General features: G+C 45.3%; 1 protein-coding gene across 1 annotated transcript in view; it reads left to right on the top strand.

Annotated features, from left to right (window-relative positions):
* LOC144505669 (tyrosine-protein kinase ITK/TSK-like) overlaps positions 1-21,610 on the top strand; it is a 73,484-nt gene that overhangs the window by 39,816 nt on the left and 12,058 nt on the right. Inside the window, exons 5-11 of the mRNA XM_078231828.1 lie at positions 249-286; positions 372-556; positions 2,227-2,292; positions 2,811-2,865; positions 4,654-4,733; positions 9,586-9,719; positions 13,183-13,257. Of these exons, the coding sequence (XP_078087954.1) occupies positions 249-286; positions 372-556; positions 2,227-2,292; positions 2,811-2,865; positions 4,654-4,733; positions 9,586-9,719; positions 13,183-13,257 (633 nt within the window). The remainder of the gene's footprint in view (positions 1-248; positions 287-371; positions 557-2,226; positions 2,293-2,810; positions 2,866-4,653; positions 4,734-9,585; positions 9,720-13,182; positions 13,258-21,610) is intronic.

Consider the following 21,610-nt stretch of genomic DNA (forward strand, 5'->3'; position numbering starts at 1 on the left):
TGCTTTTTGGAAGGGGAGGGGCCCTCACCAGGCTGCTGGATGGAGTGGAAAGCAGAAGGACACACTCTACCCCTACTTCAGAGGATGGCCTTCTAGGATGGCCTTCTCGGCCCTCCTAGGATGCAGTGGCCCAAGAAGAACCTCAGTCAATCATTCTCAAGCACATGAAGACCATTGTTTCTCTTTCACTAAGTGAAGATTCCCAAATATTGTAAGTGTCAAAAATTGTATTTCTTTTTACTTTTCAGCTAAGAAACCTCTGCCCCCGACCCCGGAACTGAACAAGGTGAGTCTCTCACATATTCGACCTCTTGCAGATTTTTCTCAGGTCTCTCCCAATTTACTGTGTAACTCTCACTTTGCAACCTCAGTGGAAGCCTTTGCCACCGGAACCAGTGGAGCTGGAACCCGAGTTGGAGCTGGAGCCTGTGGTGGTGGTGGCTCTGTACGACTTCCATGGCCAGAGTGTGCGGGACCTGTCACTGGTGAAGTGTGAGGAGTACATCATCATCGAGAAGAGCGACGCAAACTGGTGGCACGCACGTGATAAAAATGGGTATGGTCAATCTCACTGGAACAACCCTGCCTCCACCAATAGCCCACACGGGCAAGTCTGGTGGGCTGACAGCAAGCCCCTCCCATCTCATCCCCAGGTTAAAGAACAAAGAACAAAGAAAATTACAGCACAAGAACAGGCCCTTTGGCCCTCCAAGCCTGCACCGACCATGCTGCCCGACTGAACTAAAACCCCAACCCTTCCGGGGACCGTATCCCTCTATTTCCATCCTATTCATGTATTTGTCAAGACGCCCCTGAAAAGTCACTATCATATCTGCTTCTACTTCCACTTAAAAATTCTAGCCATGACAGGAAAAGGCCTTTAGTGGGCATTAATTGCTCGTGTAAAGGCCTCAATTAGCTCCCTGGGAATAAGCCATCTGATAACACCCCTGCCACTGATACAATTACAATGGAGGTGCAGGTGTGGGTAGATAGGACCCCAGCTGGGGCAACCCCCCCATTCCGCCACTTCAAACCTACCAGCAGTGGGGCTGCTGGGATGGGTTGGGAATGGGGGTATCTTCCAACCCCACATATCAGATAAAGTCATAGAGATATACAGCACAGAAACAGGCCCTTCGGCCCAACTTGTCCATGCCTGCATTATCCCATATCCCTCTAAACCTTTCCCATCCAAAATGTCTTTTAAATGTTGTAACTGTAGCCACCTCTACCACCTCCTCTGGCAGCTCATTCCATATACACACCACCCCCTGTGTGAAAAAGATCCCCCTCAGGTCCATTTTAAATCTTTCCTGTCTGACCTTAAACCTATGCCCCTCTAGTTTTGGACTTCCCTTCACTGGGGGAAAAGACCTTGGCTATTCATGTTATCTATCCCCCTCATAATTTTATAAACCTCTGTAAGGTCATCCCTTCATCCTCCTACACTCCAGGGAAAAATGATCCCAGCTTACCCAGCCTCTCCTTATAATTCAAACCTTCCAGTCCTGGAAACACCCTTATAGCTCGATGGCCCTTTGTCAGAACCTGGTTTTAGAGTAGAGATGGTTAAAGGGAAATTTACCGGAATGGGATGAAGAACGGGATGAGGAACGGGATGAGGAATAGGATGAGGAATGGAATGAGGAATGGAATGAGGAATGGGATGAGGAACGGGATGAGGAATTTAAATGACGACAGACTCGAGAAATGGGCCTTGCTCTCCTTAGAGCAGAGAGGATTATGGGCAGATTTAATAGTCATGTCTAAAATCAAACACAGTAAGCATAGAGAAACTATTACATCAGCAGTGGCTAACCAGAGGACACAAATTTAACATAACTGGCAGAGGAACCAGAGGAGAAATGGATCTAGTTGCCCTGTTGGAGCTGCTTATTATTGGCCGAGTTGCTAACCATCCATTGGCGTCCATGTTAAATCCAGCTGTGAGGGGCAGGGGAGGAGAGAGGGAGAGATCTGGGAAACGAAGAGAGCGAGGGCGGAGAAGGAGATGGTGGATGAGGGAGAGAAAGGGAGAGAGAGGGAAGAGAAATGAGCAAAGATAGAGAGAAGGGGAATGGTACAGAGAGAGGGGGAGGAGAGGGAGCGAGGGAGGAGAGGGAGTAGAGAGGGTTGGATGGAGAGAGGGAGAGAAGTTAGAGACAGGAGGAGGGAGAGACTTATTCCTGTAATAACATGGCGTTTGTTTTGGACTCCATGCAGAATAACCGGGTATATTCCCAGCAGCTATGTGGTGGAAAAGAGTCCAGAGAATCTACAGGCTTACGAGTAAGAAGCTTCTATTTTCTGTTTACTGATCATGGGAGCTTTTGTATGTTGACAGGACATGCACAAAAACATTCCGGGAAATCTATAACCTAGGGGGAGGCAGTGGCACAGTAATATCGTCACTGGACTAGTAATCCAGAGACCCAGGGCAAGGTCTGGGGACCCGGGTTCAAATCTCACCACAGCAGATGGTGAAATTTGAGTTCTTATGATGACCATGAAACCATTGTCGATTGTCGGAAAAACACACCTGGTTCACTAATGTCCCTTCAGGGTAGGAAATCTGCCGTCCTTACCCGGTCTGGCCTACACGTGACTCCCAGAGCCACAGCAATGTGGTTGACTCACAATTGCCCTCTGAAGTGAAGGGCAGTTAGGGATGGTCAATAAATGCTGGGTCCAGCCAGCGACACCGGGGTGGGAGTCAGAAAGGATTTCCCGGACTGGGATGTGTGCTCAGCTGGTTCTGTGTTTAACCCGTGTGAAGGATGTTCATCACAGTCTCCCTCCTCTTGCAGATGGTACAACAAGAACATCAGCCGGACTAAAGCGGAGCAGCTGCTTCAGAAGGAGGTGAGGGGACTCATTGCTCCGTCCACGGCTCCTCTGGCCTGCGTCTGCAAATGGGAAGCTGTGGCTCGACACAGAGAGCGCTGTATAACTGCAGGGCTCCTTATCTCTTCCTGCAATAGAGAGAAGGAGAATTCCTCCTGAAGTGTGAGGCTAAGATGAGCACATTTTCTCTGTGTTTTGTTCACAGAGATTTAGAACATTTGTGGCGATGGAGGAGGCCATTTGGCCCATTGTGGCTCTCACAACCTCCTCAAGGGCAATTAGGGGTGGGCAATAAATCCGGGCGTAGCCAGCGATGCCCACATCCCTTGGGTGAATGAAAAGAACACACAGAGGCTCAGACAAGCACGTTTCATTCATTAAAGGACATTGGTGACATTGGTGGAACTTTCCCACCCCACCCGCCATGGGAATCGTGGCGGGTTGGGGGGATTGGGGGGGGTGGTGGTGCAGTGAAAAGGTCCGTTGACCTCGGGCGGGATTTTCCCGTTTTGGAGCGAGCGCGACTGGAAAATCCCACCCCGGATCTTTGTCTCAGTCCAAAAATGTTATGGCCAATTGTACTGAGGAGCCCAGATTACAGAGTTTTATTCCAGATTGTTTTTTAAAGACCTGAATTCATGATTCTCAAACTGTTCCAGAGGGTTTTGAAATCCTGGTTCTCTGAGTTATTAACAAAATCCCTACGTCACTGCAGCTACTGCGATGATGTAACACCATTTGGCCCATTGAACCCGTGCTAGCTCTTGGAAATCCAATGAGTCCCACTCGCCAGCTTTTCCCCTTAGCCTCCCTTTTCCTCTCACCGCTCACTCTTGTGGTGTTTCCCAGTTCCCAACGGGACATGCTACACCCACAATATAAATGGTTGGAGTGACTTTATCACCTGCACCCTTTGAGGCCTTGTTAGCACAGGTCAGAAACTCGGGGGGGGGGGGGGGGGGGGGGGCACCTCCACTTCCGAACTTGCTGTGAGCAGAACTCTGGTGAATGTGGTCAAGGATTGAAAGAGCGAGCGAGCAATCCAATTCAGATACAAACATCCTGTGTGGTATTGTTAATCAGAGGTTGATTTAAATTTTTTATTTGGCCTGATCGAGTATTTGAAAAGCGTGCCTCATCCATTAGTCTTAGGATAAGGGGCAGCAAACTTAAAACAGAGTTGAGGAGAAACTACTTCTCCCAAAGGGTTGTGAATCTGTGGAATTCGCTCCCCCAAAGTGCGGTGGATGCTGGAACAGTGAGTTTAAGGAGGAGTTAGACAGATTTTTAATTGGGAAAATGCTGGAAAATCTCAGCAGGTCTGGCAGAATCTGTGAGGAGAGAAAAGAGCTGACGTTTCGAGTGCACATGGCCCTTTGTCAAAGCTTTTCAAAGGATCGTCTGGGCTCGAAACGTCAGCTCTTTTCTCTCCTTACAGATGCTGCCAGACCTGCTGAGATTTTCCAGCATTTTCTCTTTTGGTTTCAGATTCCAGCGTCCGCAGTAATTTGCTTTTATCCAGATTTTTAATTGGGAATGGGTTGAAGGGTTATGGGGGAGAAGACAGGAAAATGGGGATGAGGAGCATATCGGCCATGATCGGATGGCGGAGCAGACTCGATGGGCCGAATGGCCTAATTCTGCTCCGATATCTTACGGATTTATGCCTCAACGTGTTCCGTGTAATTTGAGCAGTTTTATCTTAAACTGATGGAAAGGTCAGGATTAGTCTGGATAGTCTGTCAATCTCTGTCCTTTGATTGTGTGATGCTGTGATTCTGATCATTATTCATCCTCATGTTCCAGGGTAAACAAGGAGCTTTTATGGTGAGGGATTCCAGGCAGGCTGGGATGTACACGGTCTCAGTGTTCAGTAAAGCTACCAGGTGAGGGGGTTCAAACCCATTGCGCCAGTCTTATATTTCTGTATAATTTCTGTCACACCTGACCCAGACAGAGAGAGAGAGAGGGGAGGGGGGCGGCGGGTGGGTGGTGAGGTTACTTCAGAAGCAAAAGCCACTTGGGGAGAGAAAACTGAATGAAAACAACACAAAGCAATCTTTCTAACAGGAGTGTGTGATTCCCCCTAATCCCCGAGGCATTATCCATTCCTCAGAGAACATCACGAAAACAGATCATTTACTCATTATCTCAGTACAATGCAGGGATCCTCCAAAGCTCAAACCCGAGACAGATTTGCCACATTACAATCCTGACTACACTAACACCTAATTCAGTAATGGGCAAACAATTGGAAATATACAAAGGTGAACAAGGTGCCGTAAAAAGTACAAGCCCGTTCCTTGTATCATCAGGATACAGCTAATCCTCCCACACATTAAAACATACCGCACTGGATACAGTGAACCCCCCCGCCACATTAAAACATACCGCACTGGATACAGTGAACACCCCCTCACATTAAAACTTACCGCACTGGATACAGTGAACCCCCCCTCACATTAAAACATACCGCACTGGATACAATGAACCCTCCCTCACACTCCAACGCAGTGCATTGGATACAGTGAACCCTCCCTCACATTAAAACGTACCGCACTGGGTACAGTGAACCCCCCCCACCCCCCGCACACATTAAAACATACCGCACTGGACACAGTGAACCCCTCCTCACAATAAAACATACTGCACTGGAGACAGTGAAACCCCCCCTTACATTAAAACATACTGCACTGGATACAGTGAACCCCCCTCACATTAGAACAAACCGCACTGGATACAGTGAACCCCCCCCCCCACATTAAAACATACCGCACTGAATACAATGAACCCTCCCTCACACTCCAACGCAGTGCACTGGATATAGTGAACCCTCTCTCATATTAAAACATGCCGCCCTGGATACAGCGAGCCCTCCTTCTTATTAAAACATACCGCACTGGATACAGTGAACCCTCCCTCACATTAAAACATGCCGCACTGGATATAGTGAACCCTCTCTCTCACTCCAACACAGTGCACTGGATACAGTGAACCCTCTCTCACATTCCGACACAGTGCACTGGATACAGCTAACCATCTCCGACACTCCAACACAGTGCACTGGATACAATGAACACTCTCTCACACTCCAACACAGTGCACTGGATACAGCTAACCATCTCTCACACTCCGACACAGTGTACTGGATACAGTATACCCTCTCTCACACTCCAACACAGTGCACTGGATACAGCTAACCCTCTCTCACAATCCAACACAGTGCACTGGATACGGTGAACCCTCTCTCACACTCCATCACAATGCACTGGATACAGTGAACCCTTTCTCTCACTCCAACACAGTGCACTGGATACAGCTAACCCTCTCTCACACTCCGACACAGTGGACTGGATACAGTGAACCCTCTCTCACACTCCGACACAGTGTACTGGATACAGTGAACCCTCTCTCACACTCCAACACAGTGCATTGGATACAGTGAACCCTCTCTCACACTCCAACACAGTGCATTGGATACAGTGAACCCTCTCTCACACTCCGACACAGTGTACTGGATACAGTGAACCCTCTCTCACACTCCAACACAGTGCACTGGATACAGCTAACCCTCTCTCACACTCCAACACAGTGCACTGGATACAGCTAACCCTCTCTCACACTCCGACACAGTGGACTGGATACAGTGAACCCTCTCTCACACTCCAACACAGTGCATTGGATACAGTGAACCCTCTCTCACACTCCATCACAGTGCACTGGATACAGTGAACCCTCTCTCTCACTCCAACACAGTGTACTGGATATAGTGAACCCTCTCTCTCACTCCAACACAATGCACTGGATACAGTGAACCCTCTCTCACACTCTAACACAGTGCACTGGATGCACTAACCCTCTCTCACACTCCAACACAGTGCACTGGATACAGCTAACTGTCTCTCACACTCCATCACAGTGCACTGGATACAGTGAACCCTCTCTCACACACCAACACGGTGCACTGGATACAGTGAACCCTTTCTCTCACTCCAACACAGTGCACTGGATACAGTGAACCCTCCCTCTCACTCCAACACAGTGCACTGGATACAGTGAACCCTCTCTCACACTCTAACACAGTGCACTGGATACAGCTAACCCTCTCTCTCTCACTCCAACACAGTGCACTGGATACAGTGAACCCACTCTCACACTCTAACCCAGTGCACTGGATACAGTGAACCCTCTCTCACACTCTAACACAGTGCACTGGATACAGCTCAGCCTGTCTCACACTGTAACACAGTGCACTGGATACAGTGAACCCTCACTCACACTGTAACACAGTGCACTGGATACAGTGAACCCTCTCTCACACTCCGACACAGTGCACTGGATACAGCTAACCCTGTATCACACCCCAACACAGTGCACTGGATACAGCTCACCCTGTCTCACACTGTAACACAGTGCACTGGATACAGTGAATCCTCTCTCACACTCTAACACAGTGCACTGGATACAGTGAACCCTGTCTCACACTCTAACACACTATGCTCAATGTAGCTCAGCGTATCTCACAACCGAGAAGGCGAAATGAAGTGAAAATATTCTGGAGAATTACTGAGCAGGGGGAGAAAAGGTCATGGGCAAGCTTGTCTAGGGTGGTGAATGAAGCCCAGTCCATCACTCAAACCAGCCTCCCATCCATTGACTCTGTCTACACTTCCCGCTGCCTCGGCAAAGCAGCCAGGATAATCAAGGACCCCACGCACCCCGGGCATTCTCTCTTCCACCTTCTTCCGTCAGGAAAAAGATATAAAAGTCTGAGGTCATGTACCAACCGACTCACGAGCAGCTTCTTCCCTGCTGCTGTCAGACGTTTGAATGGACCTACCTTATATTAAGTTGATCTTTCTCTACACCCTAGCTATGACTGTAACACTACATTCTGAACTCTCTCCTTTCCTTCTCTATGAATAGAATGCTTTGTCTGTATAGCGCGCAAGAAACAATACTTTTCACTGTATCCCAATACATGTGACAATAATAAATCAAATCAAAAATATGTCCATGATGGCATCGTGTTTCTTGACTGCAGGTTCAGTTGTGGCCTGATGGGATATGACTCTGCCCATATCTGAAGAGGAGTCGATGGCCTAGTGGTATTATCGCTCAACTATTAATCCAGACACTCAGCTAATGTTCTGGGGACCTGGGTTCAAATCCCGCCACTGCAGATGGTGGAATTTGAATTCAGTAAAAAATGTCTGGAATTAAGAATCTACTGATGAAACCGTTATCGATTGTTGGAAAAGCCCATCTGGTTCATTAATGTCATTTAGAGGAGGAAATCTGCCATCCTTACCTGGTCTGGCCTACATGTGACTCCAGAGCCACAGCAACGTGGTTGACTCTCAACGTGGTTGACTCTCATGGGCAACTAGGGATGGGCAATAAATGCTGGGCCGGCCAGCGACGCCCATGTCCCATGAATGAATAAAAGAATGTGACCACATTGGACATTTTATCAGCTCCAACACGGCCGAGGCAGAGAAGCCTCTCTGAGTCTGATTGCCAGTTAATTGTTCTGCAAATGAAACATGAGCAGGGTTTGAGATATTTCCTCCTGAACCGGCTGGTGTGTGTTAGGTGCAGCAAAGGCTGCACGGATCTAACACATAAAGGGAGTCGTAGACCACATCCTTTCGAGCTACGCTCTCCAAAGCATGCCACCGAATGTGTGAAAATTAACCAGGTTATATTTTGAGAGATAAGATTTAAAAATTAATCTAAAATTCAGAATCAGGATCTGTGTTGCTCTGCCCCGCTGCCCTGCATTCTGTTAACAGCCCACCTCCATTGCAGCCCAGTCCAATCCAGTTCTCCTGGTGCTACAGACAGTAGCCTGGGATACTTTGACTCTCTCTTCACTCGCGCTCCCACTCCTCCCTAACCCCCCAACCTCCACCCCCAAGTCCATATTTTGTGCTGACCTAGAAAACCCTCATTATTTTTAATGTTTGCTGAGCCTCGCTCATAGATTCAGATAGGTTGTCGATCCGCCTGTTCCACAATCCCCTCACACACATTTCTCCAATCTTAGTGCCTTTAATTTTATCATTCACTGATTGGGGCAGATGGTGAGTGAGAGAGAGAGAGATATAAAGTGAGACAGATGAGTATAAAAGAGTTAGAGAACTGAAAGAGAGACAGAGAAAGCGAGAGAGACACACACACACACACACACACACAGTGAGACAGTGAGAGTAACAGAGTGAGAGAGAGACAGAGAGAAGAGAGTGAGAGAACAAAGAGAAATGGAGGGATGAACAGAGTGAGAGATGGAGTTTGGGAAAAAGAGATGAAGAGCTGACCGAGAGAAACAGGCAGACAGACAGAGAAAGAGAAGGAGGCAGTGAGATGGAGAAGCAGAGAGATAGTGAGAGTGCGGGGGGAGGAAAATCATTGTAAAGGATAACTGAAGGGATACGAATAGGGCCAAGGACACACAACCATGCGACCTTAGATCAAAAGCCAATAAACTCCCTCGGTTTCTCTGACATCACTGGGCCAGCTTGCTTTCTTTAACAGTTGGTTTGGTAAATCTCAAATTCATTTCTCACACCAGTTTCTTCCTTTGAGAAAGATGTCGCTTTAAAACTGATTGCCCGGGGGCGGGTGCCTTCCATGACATTACAACTGTGACTAGACCTCATTGGTTGTGAAGCACGTTGAGCTGCCTGAGGGTGTGAAATGTGTTCTATAAATTAATGCTCTCGGTTTTTTTCACAGCGAGAGCAGTGCCGGGGTCAAACATTACCACATCAAGGAAATTGACGATGCTCTCAAACGTTACTATCTGGCAGAGAAACATATCTTTGATTCCATTCCAGAACTGATCACCTACCACCAGCACAATGCAGCAGGTAAAGGGATATTCGTGGTTACGCGAGGACTCTATGGCCTGAATTTTAATGCTACCCTGCCAGCTGTTTTTTGCCAGGGTGGGGGGTGGTTGTTGGGGATGGCGGGGGGGAGTGGGTTGGAGTGGGAGGTGAGCATTAAAGAGCGCAGATGGCACAGAGGTGCTTTCCGCTGGGTTCCTGCCCACCCTGACCTCACAGTGATTTTACCCTGGGAAAGGAGAGGCCTCGGACCTTTCCCATCCTTGCTCCGTGTGAAGCACTCAAGTGGCCAATTATTGACCACTTCTTGACCAATCATGGTCAATTTTAAGGCAGGTCGGAGGATTCCCCAGATGTGGGGACAGCCCATAAATGATGGGGTTTAGACCTTGGATGAGAATGCGGAGGCTCTCCCAACAGAAGTGCCTCCTAATATTGCGCTTCCCCCCCCCCACCCACCCCCCCCCCCCCCCCCCCCCCACTAGAGCCACTGGATCTTTCTCCCCACCCTGGCCTCTCCCCCAATATCCCATCCCCCTGCCCTGTCCACCCACCCTCGCCTCACCCCTGCCAACCCAGACCTTCCAACCCTGAAATCCCAAAAACCCATCCTTTCGTGCGCTCCTGGTAATTTAAGCTGTGTCATGATCTTCCACATCTGTCCACTGTAGCCTCTGTGACCGCAGAGGCCAATGAGTCGCTGGCCAATCAGATCTCAAAGTACTTCCTGCTGAGTGAAGGGTGAAGCTTGCCCCTGCAGACAGTGGATGCTGATTGGAGGGTGAGATGGCTGCGGGCCGGGGAAAGTTTACCGGAATGTGTTTCCCAGTGATCTTCAGATGGTAGAACGAGAAACCCCACCATCTGAAATATCTCGGTGAAATGGGCAGGATTAACTGCGTGTGACTGAGTCTCGCCCATACAGCACAGAGCCAGCCACCTGAACTGTCAGATCCGGGCTGCCTCTCTTCCCCCACTCTCTCATGCAGTTTCCCAATGGACTTGTCATTTCTTTCCTTGTCAGGTATCTCTCCAATTCCCTTTTGAAAGTTATTATTCAGTCTCATTAAATTAGAAAGAGTGCAGAAAAGATTTACTCGGATGCTACCGGGACTTGACGGTTTGAGTTATAAGGAGAGGCTGGATAGACTGGGACTTTCTTTTCTGGAGTGTAGGAGACTTAGGGGTGATCTTAGAGAGGTCTATTAAATAATGAGGGGCATAGATCAGCTAGATAGTCAACATCTTTTCCCAAAGGTAGGGGAGTCTAACATTAGAGGGCATAGGTTTAAGGTGAGAGGGGAGAGATACAAAAGGGTCCAAAGGGGCAATTGTTTCACACAGAGGGTGGTGAGTGTCTGGAACAAGCTGCCAGAGGTAGTAGTAGAGGCGGGTACAATTTTGTCTTTTAAAAAACGTTTATACAGTTACATGGGTAGGATGGGTATAGAGGGATATGAACCAAATGCAGGCAATTGGGACCAGCTTAATGGTTAAAAAAAAGGGCGGCATGGACAAGTTTGGCTGAAGGGCCTGTTTGGATGCTGTAAATCTCTATGACTCAATGACTCTTTGACTCATTCAGCTGCGCTTTCATGCCCTGATTCCAGATCACACACAGCAATTAATTGAACTAAAAGCTGCTGAGTTCACTCAGTAGACAGGTCCAAATACTTCAGATTGTTAAGACTGTTTTGCCAACTCGAAGAAGGTATGGCCTCCAAAGTGAAGACTTATATAATATATAATATATAAGATTGAGTATGTGGACTTTAACAAAGAGGTTGTGCTGGAATCTTTGAATGGCATCAAGATAGATAAGTCGCCGGGTCCGGATGGGATGTACCCCAGGTCACTGTGGGAGACGAGGGAAGAGATTGCAGAGCCTCTGGCGATGATCTTTGCGTCGTCGATGGAGGCGGGAGAGATGCCGGAGGATTGGAGGATTGCAGATGTGGTTCCTATTTTCAAGAAGGGGAATAGGGATAGCCCAGGAAATTACCGACCGGTGAGTCGAACCTCAGTGGTTGGTAAGCTGATGGAGAAGATCCTGAGGGACAAGATTTATGAGCATTTAGAGAGGTTTAGTATGCTCAAGAATACTCAGCATGGCTTTGTCAAAGGCAGATCGTGCCTTACGAGCCTGGTGGAGTTCTTCGAAAATGTGACTAAACGGTAGATGTGGTTTATATGGATTTTAGCAAGGCGTTCGATAAGGTCCCCCATGCAAGGCTTCTAGAAAAAGTGAGAGGGCATGGGATCCAAGAGGCTGCTGCCCGGTGGATCCAGAACTGGCTTGCCCAAAGGAGGCAGAGAGTGGGTGTAGATGGGTCTTTTTCTAAATGGAGGTCGGTCACCAGTGGTGTGCCCCAGGGATCTGTTCTGGGACCCTTACTGTTTGTCATTTTCATAAATGACCTGGATGAGGAAGTGGAGGGATGGGTTGGTAAGTTTGCCGATGACACGAAGGTTGGTGGGGTTGTGGATAGTCTGGAGGGATGTCAGAAGTTACAGAGGGACATAGATAGGATGCAAGACTGGGCGGAGAAGTGGCAGATGGACTTCAACCCAGATAAATGCGTAGTGGTCCATTTTGGCAGGTCAAATGGGATGAAGGAGTACAATATAAAGGGAAAGACTCTTAGTACTGTAGAGGATCAGAAGGACCTCGAGGTCCGGGTCCACAGGACTCTAAAATCAGCCCCGCAGGTGGAGGAGGTGGTTCAGAAGGCGTATGGTGTGCTGGCCTTTATTAATCAAGGGATTGAGTTTAGGAGTCCGGGGATAATGATGCAGCTATATAAGACCCTCGTCAGACCCCACTTGGAGTACTGTGCTCAGTTCTGGACGCCTCATTAGAGGAAGGATGTGGAAAAGATTGAAAGGGTGCAGAGGCGATTTACAAGGATGGTGCCTGGATTGAGTGGCATGCCTTATGAGTTTAAGCTGAGGGAGCTCGGTCTTTTCTCCTTGGAGAGACGTAGGATGAGAGGAGACCTAATAGAGGTATATAAGATGTTGAGAGGCATAGATTGGGTGGACTCTCAGAGGCTTTTTCCCAGGGTGGAAATGGCTGCTACGAGAGGACACAGGTTTAAGGTGCTGGGGGGTAGGTACAGGGGAAATGTTAGGGGGAAGTTTTTCACACAGAGGGTGGTGGGTGAGTGGAATCGGCTGCCGTCAGTGGTGGTGGAGGCAAACTCAATAGGGTCTTTTAAGAGACTCCTGGATAAGTACATGGGACTTAATAGGATGGAGGGTTATAGGTAGGCCTAAAAGGTAGGGATATGTTCGGCACAACTTGTGGGGCCGAAGGGCCTGTTTTGTGCTGTAGTTTTCTATGTTTCTATGTTTCTATATGGACGTTAGCAGTTCCTTTTCCCTCAGTGATATTGTGTTCTAACAGGACTGCCCCTTGTGTTAAATATGGAGACAAATGTCACCCCTTGGATTTGCTGATTAATTGGATTCTTGCCTTTATCAGGTCTGGTTACCCGGCTGAGATACCCAGTGTCTTCGTGGCGAGAAACAGCTCCCTCAACAGCTGGGTTCAGTTACGGTAAGATACTTGCTTCCTCTATTCACAAAGCAGCGACTGTGGTGGAGTGGGGTAGAGGATTAGGGAAGGAGTTCCAGAGCTTAGGATCCAGGCAGCTATCTGAGGATACCGGGTCAACCATTCAGGACAGAGGTGAGTTCTTCACCCAAAGAGTGGTGAGTCTGTGGAATTCATTACCACAGGAAGTAGTTGATGCCAAAACATTGAATGTATCCAAGAGGCAGCTGGATATAGCACTTGAGGCGAATGGGATCAAAGGTTATGGGGAGAAAGCAGGATTAGGCTACTGAGTTGGATGAGCAGCCATGATCTTAATGAATGGCAGAGCAGGTTTGAAGGGCTAAATGGCCTCCTCCTGCTCCTATCTTCCAAGTTTCTATGTCTCTATGTTTCTATTTTTCTATGAAGGCTTGGCTGCCAATGATGAAATGCTTCAAGTTGGGGTTGTTCCATGTGGTATAAAGGTCTGGCACATGTAGGGTTAATGTAGGATGGAGTACAGTACCACCCACACAGTGATGTAAGATCTTTAAGATCTTTAACCTCTCTTTACACCAATCTGAGGTCCCTATCTGCTTCAAGAAGATGACCATCATCCCGGTACCTAAGAAAAGCCAGGCAACGTGCTTTAATGACTATTGTCCGGTGGCTCTGGCATCCATCACTGTGAAGCACTTTGAAGGTTAGTCATGGCACGAATCAATTCCATCCTCCCGGATTGCCTGGATCCACTACAGTTTGCCTATCGCCGCGACAGGTCCACAACAGATGCCATCTCCCTGGCCCTGCACTCAACCCTGGAACACTTGGATAACAAGGACACCTATGTCAGACTCCTATTTATTGATTACAGCTCAGCCTTCAACACCATTATTCCGACAAAACTCATCTGCAAACTCTGTGGCCTGGGCCTCGGCTCCCCCCTCTGAAACTGGATCCTGAACTTCCTAACTCACAGACCACAATCAGTAAGGATTGACAACAACACCTCCTCCACGATCATCCTCAACACCGGTGCCTCACAAAGCTGTGTTTTCAGCCCCCGACTATACTCCTTATACACCTATGACTGTGCGGCCAAATTCCCCTCCAACTCGATTTTCAAGTTTGCTGACAACATCACCGTAGTGGGTCGGATCTCAAACAATGATGAGACAGAGTACAGGAAAGAGATAGAGAACCTGGTGAACTGGTGCAGCGACAATAACCTCTCCCTCAATGTCAACAAAATGAAGGAGATAGTCATCGACTTCAGGAAGCGCAGTGGAGAACATGCCCCTGTCTACATCAATGGGGATGAAGTGAAATGGTCGAGACCCCAACATACTCTCTTCTACCTTCTTCTGTCGGGAAAAAGATACAAAACTCTGAGGTCATGTACCAACAGACTCAAGAACAGCTTCTTCCCTGCTACCATCAAACCTTTGAATGGACTTACCTCGCATTAAGTTGATCTTTCTCTACACCCTAGCTATGACTGTAACACTACATTTTGCACCCTCTCATTTCCTTCTCTATGAACGGTATGCTTTGTCTGTAGAGCAAGCAAGAAACAATACTTTTCACTGTATCCCAATACATGTGACAATAATAAATCAAATCAAATCAAATAGTCACATGATCCAGATCCAGGGTTGGTGTTGAGCAAAGATGTGTGTCGACCTAAGCATGGAGACAGCACCCAGCTTTTACCCTTTATTGTACATGTGTTAATAGCTTTAGTAGCTAATAGAAACTAACAGGTAACTCAGCGCCTTCTTTGAAACTCACTGATCTATAACAAACACTCTCCCAACCTAATGTCAGTAAAGTGATAAAAAGCCAGAACCTCACTAAAATGCACAGACAGGCCAAAATGTTGCAATACTGAGAAAATTCGATAAATCATCCTGAACACAAGAAATTCCTAAAGAAGCAGAGGCACAGAGGAAATTTGGCCAGAAAATGATCTGGGGGAAAAGCCTGGAAGCTGAAGGCAGATATTTAAAATTCCTTACTGCAGCAGACGACTCCACTGAATCTCCTTTGAAAGTTCAGCTTCAGAGCACAGAGTCGACAGAACTTGCAAGGGTGAGCTAAATCTTTTAAAGTTCCAGGCGTCTTTAAGTAATCCACTGTGAGAAGGTTTGGAAGAAACCCGTCGCTAGGTTCCAATCGCCGAGTCAGAGCCTGAACACGTGGCAGCCAGGTCCGTCCAAAAGAAAGCAAAAGGAAGAACGAATTGTATATTTTGGGAAAATCTCAACTGTTCAGTTTATTGAAAAAAATAAACAGAACCTCCAATTCCACTGACTCAAGAGTTTACAAAGTAAAGTAAATAATTGAGTGAAAGAAACCTACAGGCAGCCGGTCCATTCTTAACATTTGTGTCAAGCAAAATGTTAAGTGATTACTAATGTGGTGATTTCTAAATCTGGCAAGGGTGAGAAATCCCTTTGTCACCGAGTGAATGGCGATGCCATCGGGAAATCCAGATGGGGCGGCACGGCGGCACAGTGGTTAACACTGCTGCCTCACAGCGCCAGGGACCCAGGTTCGATTCCCGCCTTGGGTCACTGTCTGTGCGGAGTTTACACATTCTCCCTGTGTCTGCGTGGGTTTCCTCCGGGTGCTCCGGTTTCCTCCCACAGTCTGAAAGACGTGCAGGTTAGGTGCTTTGGCCGTGCTAAATTCTCCCTCAGTGTAACCCGAACAGACACCGGAGTGTGGCGACTGGGGGATTTTCACAGTAACTTCATTGCAGTGTTAATGTAACCCTACTTGTGACACTGATAAATAGACTTTAAATTTAAACTTAAAGCTCCTGAGGAAGTTTTTAAAAAACTGAAGGCAAAGTAAGAGAAATCGAGTTCAAAAGCTTAGTTGAGCAAATTGTTGGCCAAAACTATCAGAAATCATAGAAACCCTACAGTACAGAAAGAGGCCATTCGGCCCATCGAGTCTGCACCGACCACAATCCCACCCAGGCCCTACCCCCATATCCCTACATACTTTATCCCTCTAAATCTACGCATCCCAGAACACTAAGGGGCAATTTTTAGCATGGCCAATCAACCTAACTCACACATCTTTGGACTGTGGGAGGAAACCGGAGCACCCGGAGGAAACCCACGCAGACACGAGGAGAATGTGCAAACTCCGCACAGACAGTGAGCCAAGCCGGGAATCGAACCCAGGTCCCTGGAGCTGTGAAGCAGCAGTGCTAACCACTGTGCTACCGTGCCGCCCTTTGAAGGTTATGCAGATAATAAGTTTAAAAAGAAACGCCCCTGTCAGCAGAAATCGGGGAAGAAGAGCCGAAAGAGAAAGAAACTATCACTGTACTGACATTCTTACAAGGCCAACAGCATTTAAAACTGTAACTGCAAAATATATTAAATGACCATGAGTCGCAATTCTACACTTCCAAGGCAGTTCAGACTGTTCCAAGGCTCAGACCAATCACAAAATTGGGGCGTTGGAGGAAAACAGTCATAAGTTACAGCAACACTTCAGGTTTAAATAAAAGTTCAAAAGAAGAGTATGTCAACACGCTGCTTCATTCGATAGGCCCAATTGCAGACAACATCATTGTAAGAAAGGGAATTAATGAATCATCTGCAAAGTTCAAAGAGGTTCTAAAATCATTTGACATTTATTTCAATATAAGCAGCAATAAAATTCTCTAAAACAGCTAATTTCAATGAACGAGTCCAATTGCCAGAAGGACCAGTTGATAGAATCAGAGAAAGAATCATAGAAACCCTACAGTGCAGAAGGAGGCCATTCGGCCCATCGACTCTGCACCGAGAACAACCCCACCCAGGCCCTATCCCCGACACCCCGCATATTTACCCTGCTGACCCCTCTAACATACACATCCCAGGACACTAAGGGGCAATTTAGCATCGCCAATCAACCTAACCTGCACATCTTTAGACTGTGGGAGGTATCCGGAGCACCTGGAGGAAACTCATACAGACACGGGGGAGAACGTACGGACTCCACACGGACAGTGACCCAAGCTGGGGGTCTCTGGAGCTGTGAGGCAGCAGTGCTAACTACTGTGCTACCGTGCCGCCCACAATGATTCATTTACCAATGATCTATCCAGGATGAGAGAAGGTTGTGAGTATGGAGATTTAAAATCTGAACTCACTGGTGACAGAATAGTGGAAGGAGTAACAGTTGGTGTCCTCTCTAACTCCTTACAAGCAGATCTAACCCTGGTCGAGGCAATCCAGATAGTTAGGCAGTCAGAACCTTATGAGCAGCATGGGACAATCTTCAGGGGAGAGAAGAAAATATGTTGCAGAGGGCAACCCTCAGGCCAGTTTCTCAGCTCACAGAGACACAGGTCAGGGAAAGCAACTTCCAAACTGACCAGCAGAGCGACCATTGCTGTGGAGCAAGTTGCTCTCAAAGACCAGATGAATGTCCTGCAAGTTCAGTCCAATATTCCCAACGCACCAGGATTACAGTCTAAAGCAAACTGTGCAGGATAAGATCTCCGAAACGCACAGAAGGCCCTAAGGTGATTCATAAGGTCGAGATTGTCAATCCAGAAAAGACACACAGCCGTGCTTTTTGGGTGAGGTCAAAGATCTTGCCTTCTTATTTTGAAATGCGGAAATTTCTGTCAATGGCAGATTTTAAATTAGCTACAGGAGCCAGTGTGACAGTCCTTTTGGACAAAGAACCATTGGCTAAAAAACCTCTGGCTTGAAACAACTGACACACCACTTCAAGAGGGGAAAAGGAATCCATCCTCCAGTCATTGGTATGATCCTGGAAGCACTGAGTGGAAAACAGGTTCTTGAGCCAACATTCATCATCCCTGACCAGCCTTTCTCTGTCCTGAGCTTGGAGGCCTGCAGAGCCTTGGACCTCCTCAAGATGGCAGCTGATGTCAAGTCAACCAAACAGAACCTCACACCCCTGAGAACTGAAACTAAAGAGAGTGTCCTGACTGGAAATTCAGCTCTGGATTGTCTCCCTTTGTGGAGCAGGTTCATCCATTCGCGTTACAGGTCGTGGAAAACCCCCAGTGGCCAAAACAGCCAGCCACCCGTGAGATACCCACAATGCCTCCAGTGGATGAGGTGAAAGAGAGTGATCGGCACTCCGAGAAGCTCCTACCCTCCGACCCCAACAATGGTACAGCAGGTCAACACTGCAATTCCCAGCCAAAGCCACAAGAGATGCTGGAACCTGGTAGTAGCTATCTGAGCAGAGTGATAGTGCAGTCACAGTGATAATAGAGTGAGTGTATCGCTAAACCTTCTCCTCGCCCCAGCAATGCTCTTCCTCAGCCACAGAGAACATCGAGATGACACACACAATGACAGGAAAAGTGAAAGGAGTGACAAGGAGACGAACACAATGTTTGTCTACCCCGCAAGAAATGACTTAGAGCAGCAGCAACTACCAATCATCACAACAGCAGGACTGAACAAGTGAGGTTTAACACGAAGGAATGATAGAAAAGAGTGAAACATAACCAGATGTTAGCTCAACCTCCAGCCCAACAGCCAGAACAAACCCCCAACAGAACTGCAAACTAGATATGAAAGAATTATAATACCTACAAACCGTCCAAACCTTTCAATTCAAAGGTTTGAAGGCAGGAATTCGGGTGGTGTTAGCGCAGTAATATTGTTAATGCAGTCATATTGCTAATGCAGTAATATTGTTACTGTAGTAATAGTGTTAATGCAGTAATATTGCTAATGCAGTAATGTTGCTAATGCAGTAATATTGTAAATGCAGTAATATTGTTAATGCAGTAATATTGCTAAAGCAGTAATATTGTTAATGCAGTAATATCGTTAATGCAGTAATAGTGTTAATGCAGTAATATTATTAATGCAGTAATGTTGCTAATGTAGTAATATTGTTAATGCAGTAATATTGCTAAAGCAGTAATATTGTTAATGCAGTAATATTGCTAAAGCAGTAATATTGTTAATGCAGTAATATCGTTAATGCAGTAATAGTGTTAATGCAGTAATATTGTAAATGCAGTAATATTGCTAAAGCAGTAATATTGCTAAAGCAGCAATATTGTTACTGTAGTAATATTGTTAATACAGTAATATTGTTAATACAGTAATATTGTTAATGCAGTAATAGTGTTAGTGCAGTAATATTATTAATGCAGTAATGTTGCTAATGCAGTAATATTGTAAATGCAGTAATATTGTTAATGCAGTAATATTGCTAAAGCAGTAATATTGTTAATGCAGTAATATTGCTAATGCAGTAATATTGCTAATACAGTAATATTGTTACTGTAGTAATATTGTTAATGCAGTAATTGTTAATGCAGTAATAGTGTTAATGCAGTAATATTGTTAATGCAGTAATAGTGTTAATGCAGTAATAGTATTAATGCAGTAACATTATTAATGCAGTAATATTGTTAATGCAGTAATAGTTTGAATGCAGTAATATTATTAATGCAGTAATGTTGCTAATGCAGTAATATTGTAAATGCAGTAATATTGTTAATGCAGTAATAGTGTTAATGCAGTAATATTATTAATGCAGTAATGTTGCTAATGCAGTAATATTGTAAATGCAGTAATATTGTTAATGCAGTAATATTGCTATGGCAGTAATATTGATAATGCAGTAATATTGTTAATGCAGTAATAGTGTTAATGCAGTAATTAATGCAGTAATGTTGCTAATGCAGTAATATTGTAAATGCAGTAATATTGTTAATGCAGTAACATTGTTAATGCAGTAATATTGTTAATGCAGTAACATTGTTAATGCAGTAATATTGCTAAAGCAGCAATATTGTTAATGCAGTAATATTGTTAATGCAGTAATATTGCTAAAGCAGTAATATTGTTAATGCAGTAATATTGCTAAAGCAGTAATATTGTTAATGCAGTAATATTGCGAAAGCAGTAATATTGTTAATGCAGTAATATTGCTAAAGCAGTAATATTGTTAATGCAGTAATATTGTAAATGCAGTAATATTGTTAATGCAGTAACATTGTTAATGCAGTAATATTGTTAATGCAGTAATATTGTAAATGCAGTAATATTGTTAATGCAGTAACATTGTTAATGCAGTAATATTGCTAAAGCAGTAATATTGTTAATGCAGTAATATTGCTAAAGCAGTAATATTGTTAATGCAGTAATATTGCTAAAGCAGTAATATTGTTAATGCAGTAATATTGCTAAAGCAGTAATATTGTTAATGCAGTAATATTGTTAATGCAGTAATATTGCTAAAGCAGTAATATTGTTAATGCAGTAATATTGTTAATGCAGTAATATTGTTAATGCAGTAATATTGCTAAAACAGTAATATTGTTAATGCAGTAATATTGTTAATGCAGTAATATTGCTAAAGCAGTAATATTGTTAATGCAGTAATATTGCTCAAGCAGTAATATTGTTAATGCAGTAATATTGCTAAAGCAGTAATATTGTTAATGCAGTAATATTGCTAAAGCAGTAATATTGTTAATGCAGTAATATTGCTAAAGCAGTAATATTGTTAATGCAGTAATATTGTTAATGCAGTAATATTGCTAAAGCAGTAATATTGTTAATGCAGTAATATTGCTAAAACAGTAATATTGTTAATGCAGTAATATTGTTACTGTAGTAATATTGTTAATGCAGTAATTGTTAATGCAGTAATATTGCTAATGCAGTAGTATTGCTGCAGTAATATTGTTAATGCAGTAACATTGTTAATGCAGTGATTGTGTTATTGTAGTAATATTGTTAATAAGGTAATGTTGTTAATACAGTAATAGTGCAGTAACAACAATGTAACTGTATAGGACCGATAACAACTTAAGACATGATGTAAACTAATATAATTCCCAATGTATTGGATAGAGACTTGGGAGGTGTGGTATAAGGGTTTGACACATATAGGGTTAATGTGAAACGAGGTACAATACCAGCCACCCATGACATTAGAAGGCACATGTTTAATACTTACAACTAACCTACAGAAGAGTATGAAGGTGTCTTTAAGACATACCATTCCGTAATCAACACCCTCCCAACATCCAGGAAGTCAGAGATGATAAATGCAGAGACCACTAGGGTCTTCGGGTTGGAAGAGGTTACAGATACAGGGGAGAGGGAGGCTAAGGAGAAAGTTAAAAATAAGAATCTGAATTTTAAAATTGAGATGCTGTTGGACCAGGAGCGGATCAGTAAGTGCAGGGCGATGGTCAAACGGGACTTGATGTGAGTTAGAACATGAGCAGTAGAATTTTGGAAGTATTGAAGCTTACAACATGTTGTCCATTGGAATAGTCAAAGTCAAAGTTTAAAGTTTACTTATTAGTCACAAGTAGGCTTACATTAACACTACAATGACATTACTGCGA

The sequence above is a fragment of the Mustelus asterias genome, chromosome 16 (genome assembly GCF_964213995.1).
Source record: "Mustelus asterias chromosome 16, sMusAst1.hap1.1, whole genome shotgun sequence".
Lineage (NCBI taxonomy): Eukaryota > Metazoa > Chordata > Chondrichthyes > Carcharhiniformes > Triakidae > Mustelus > Mustelus asterias.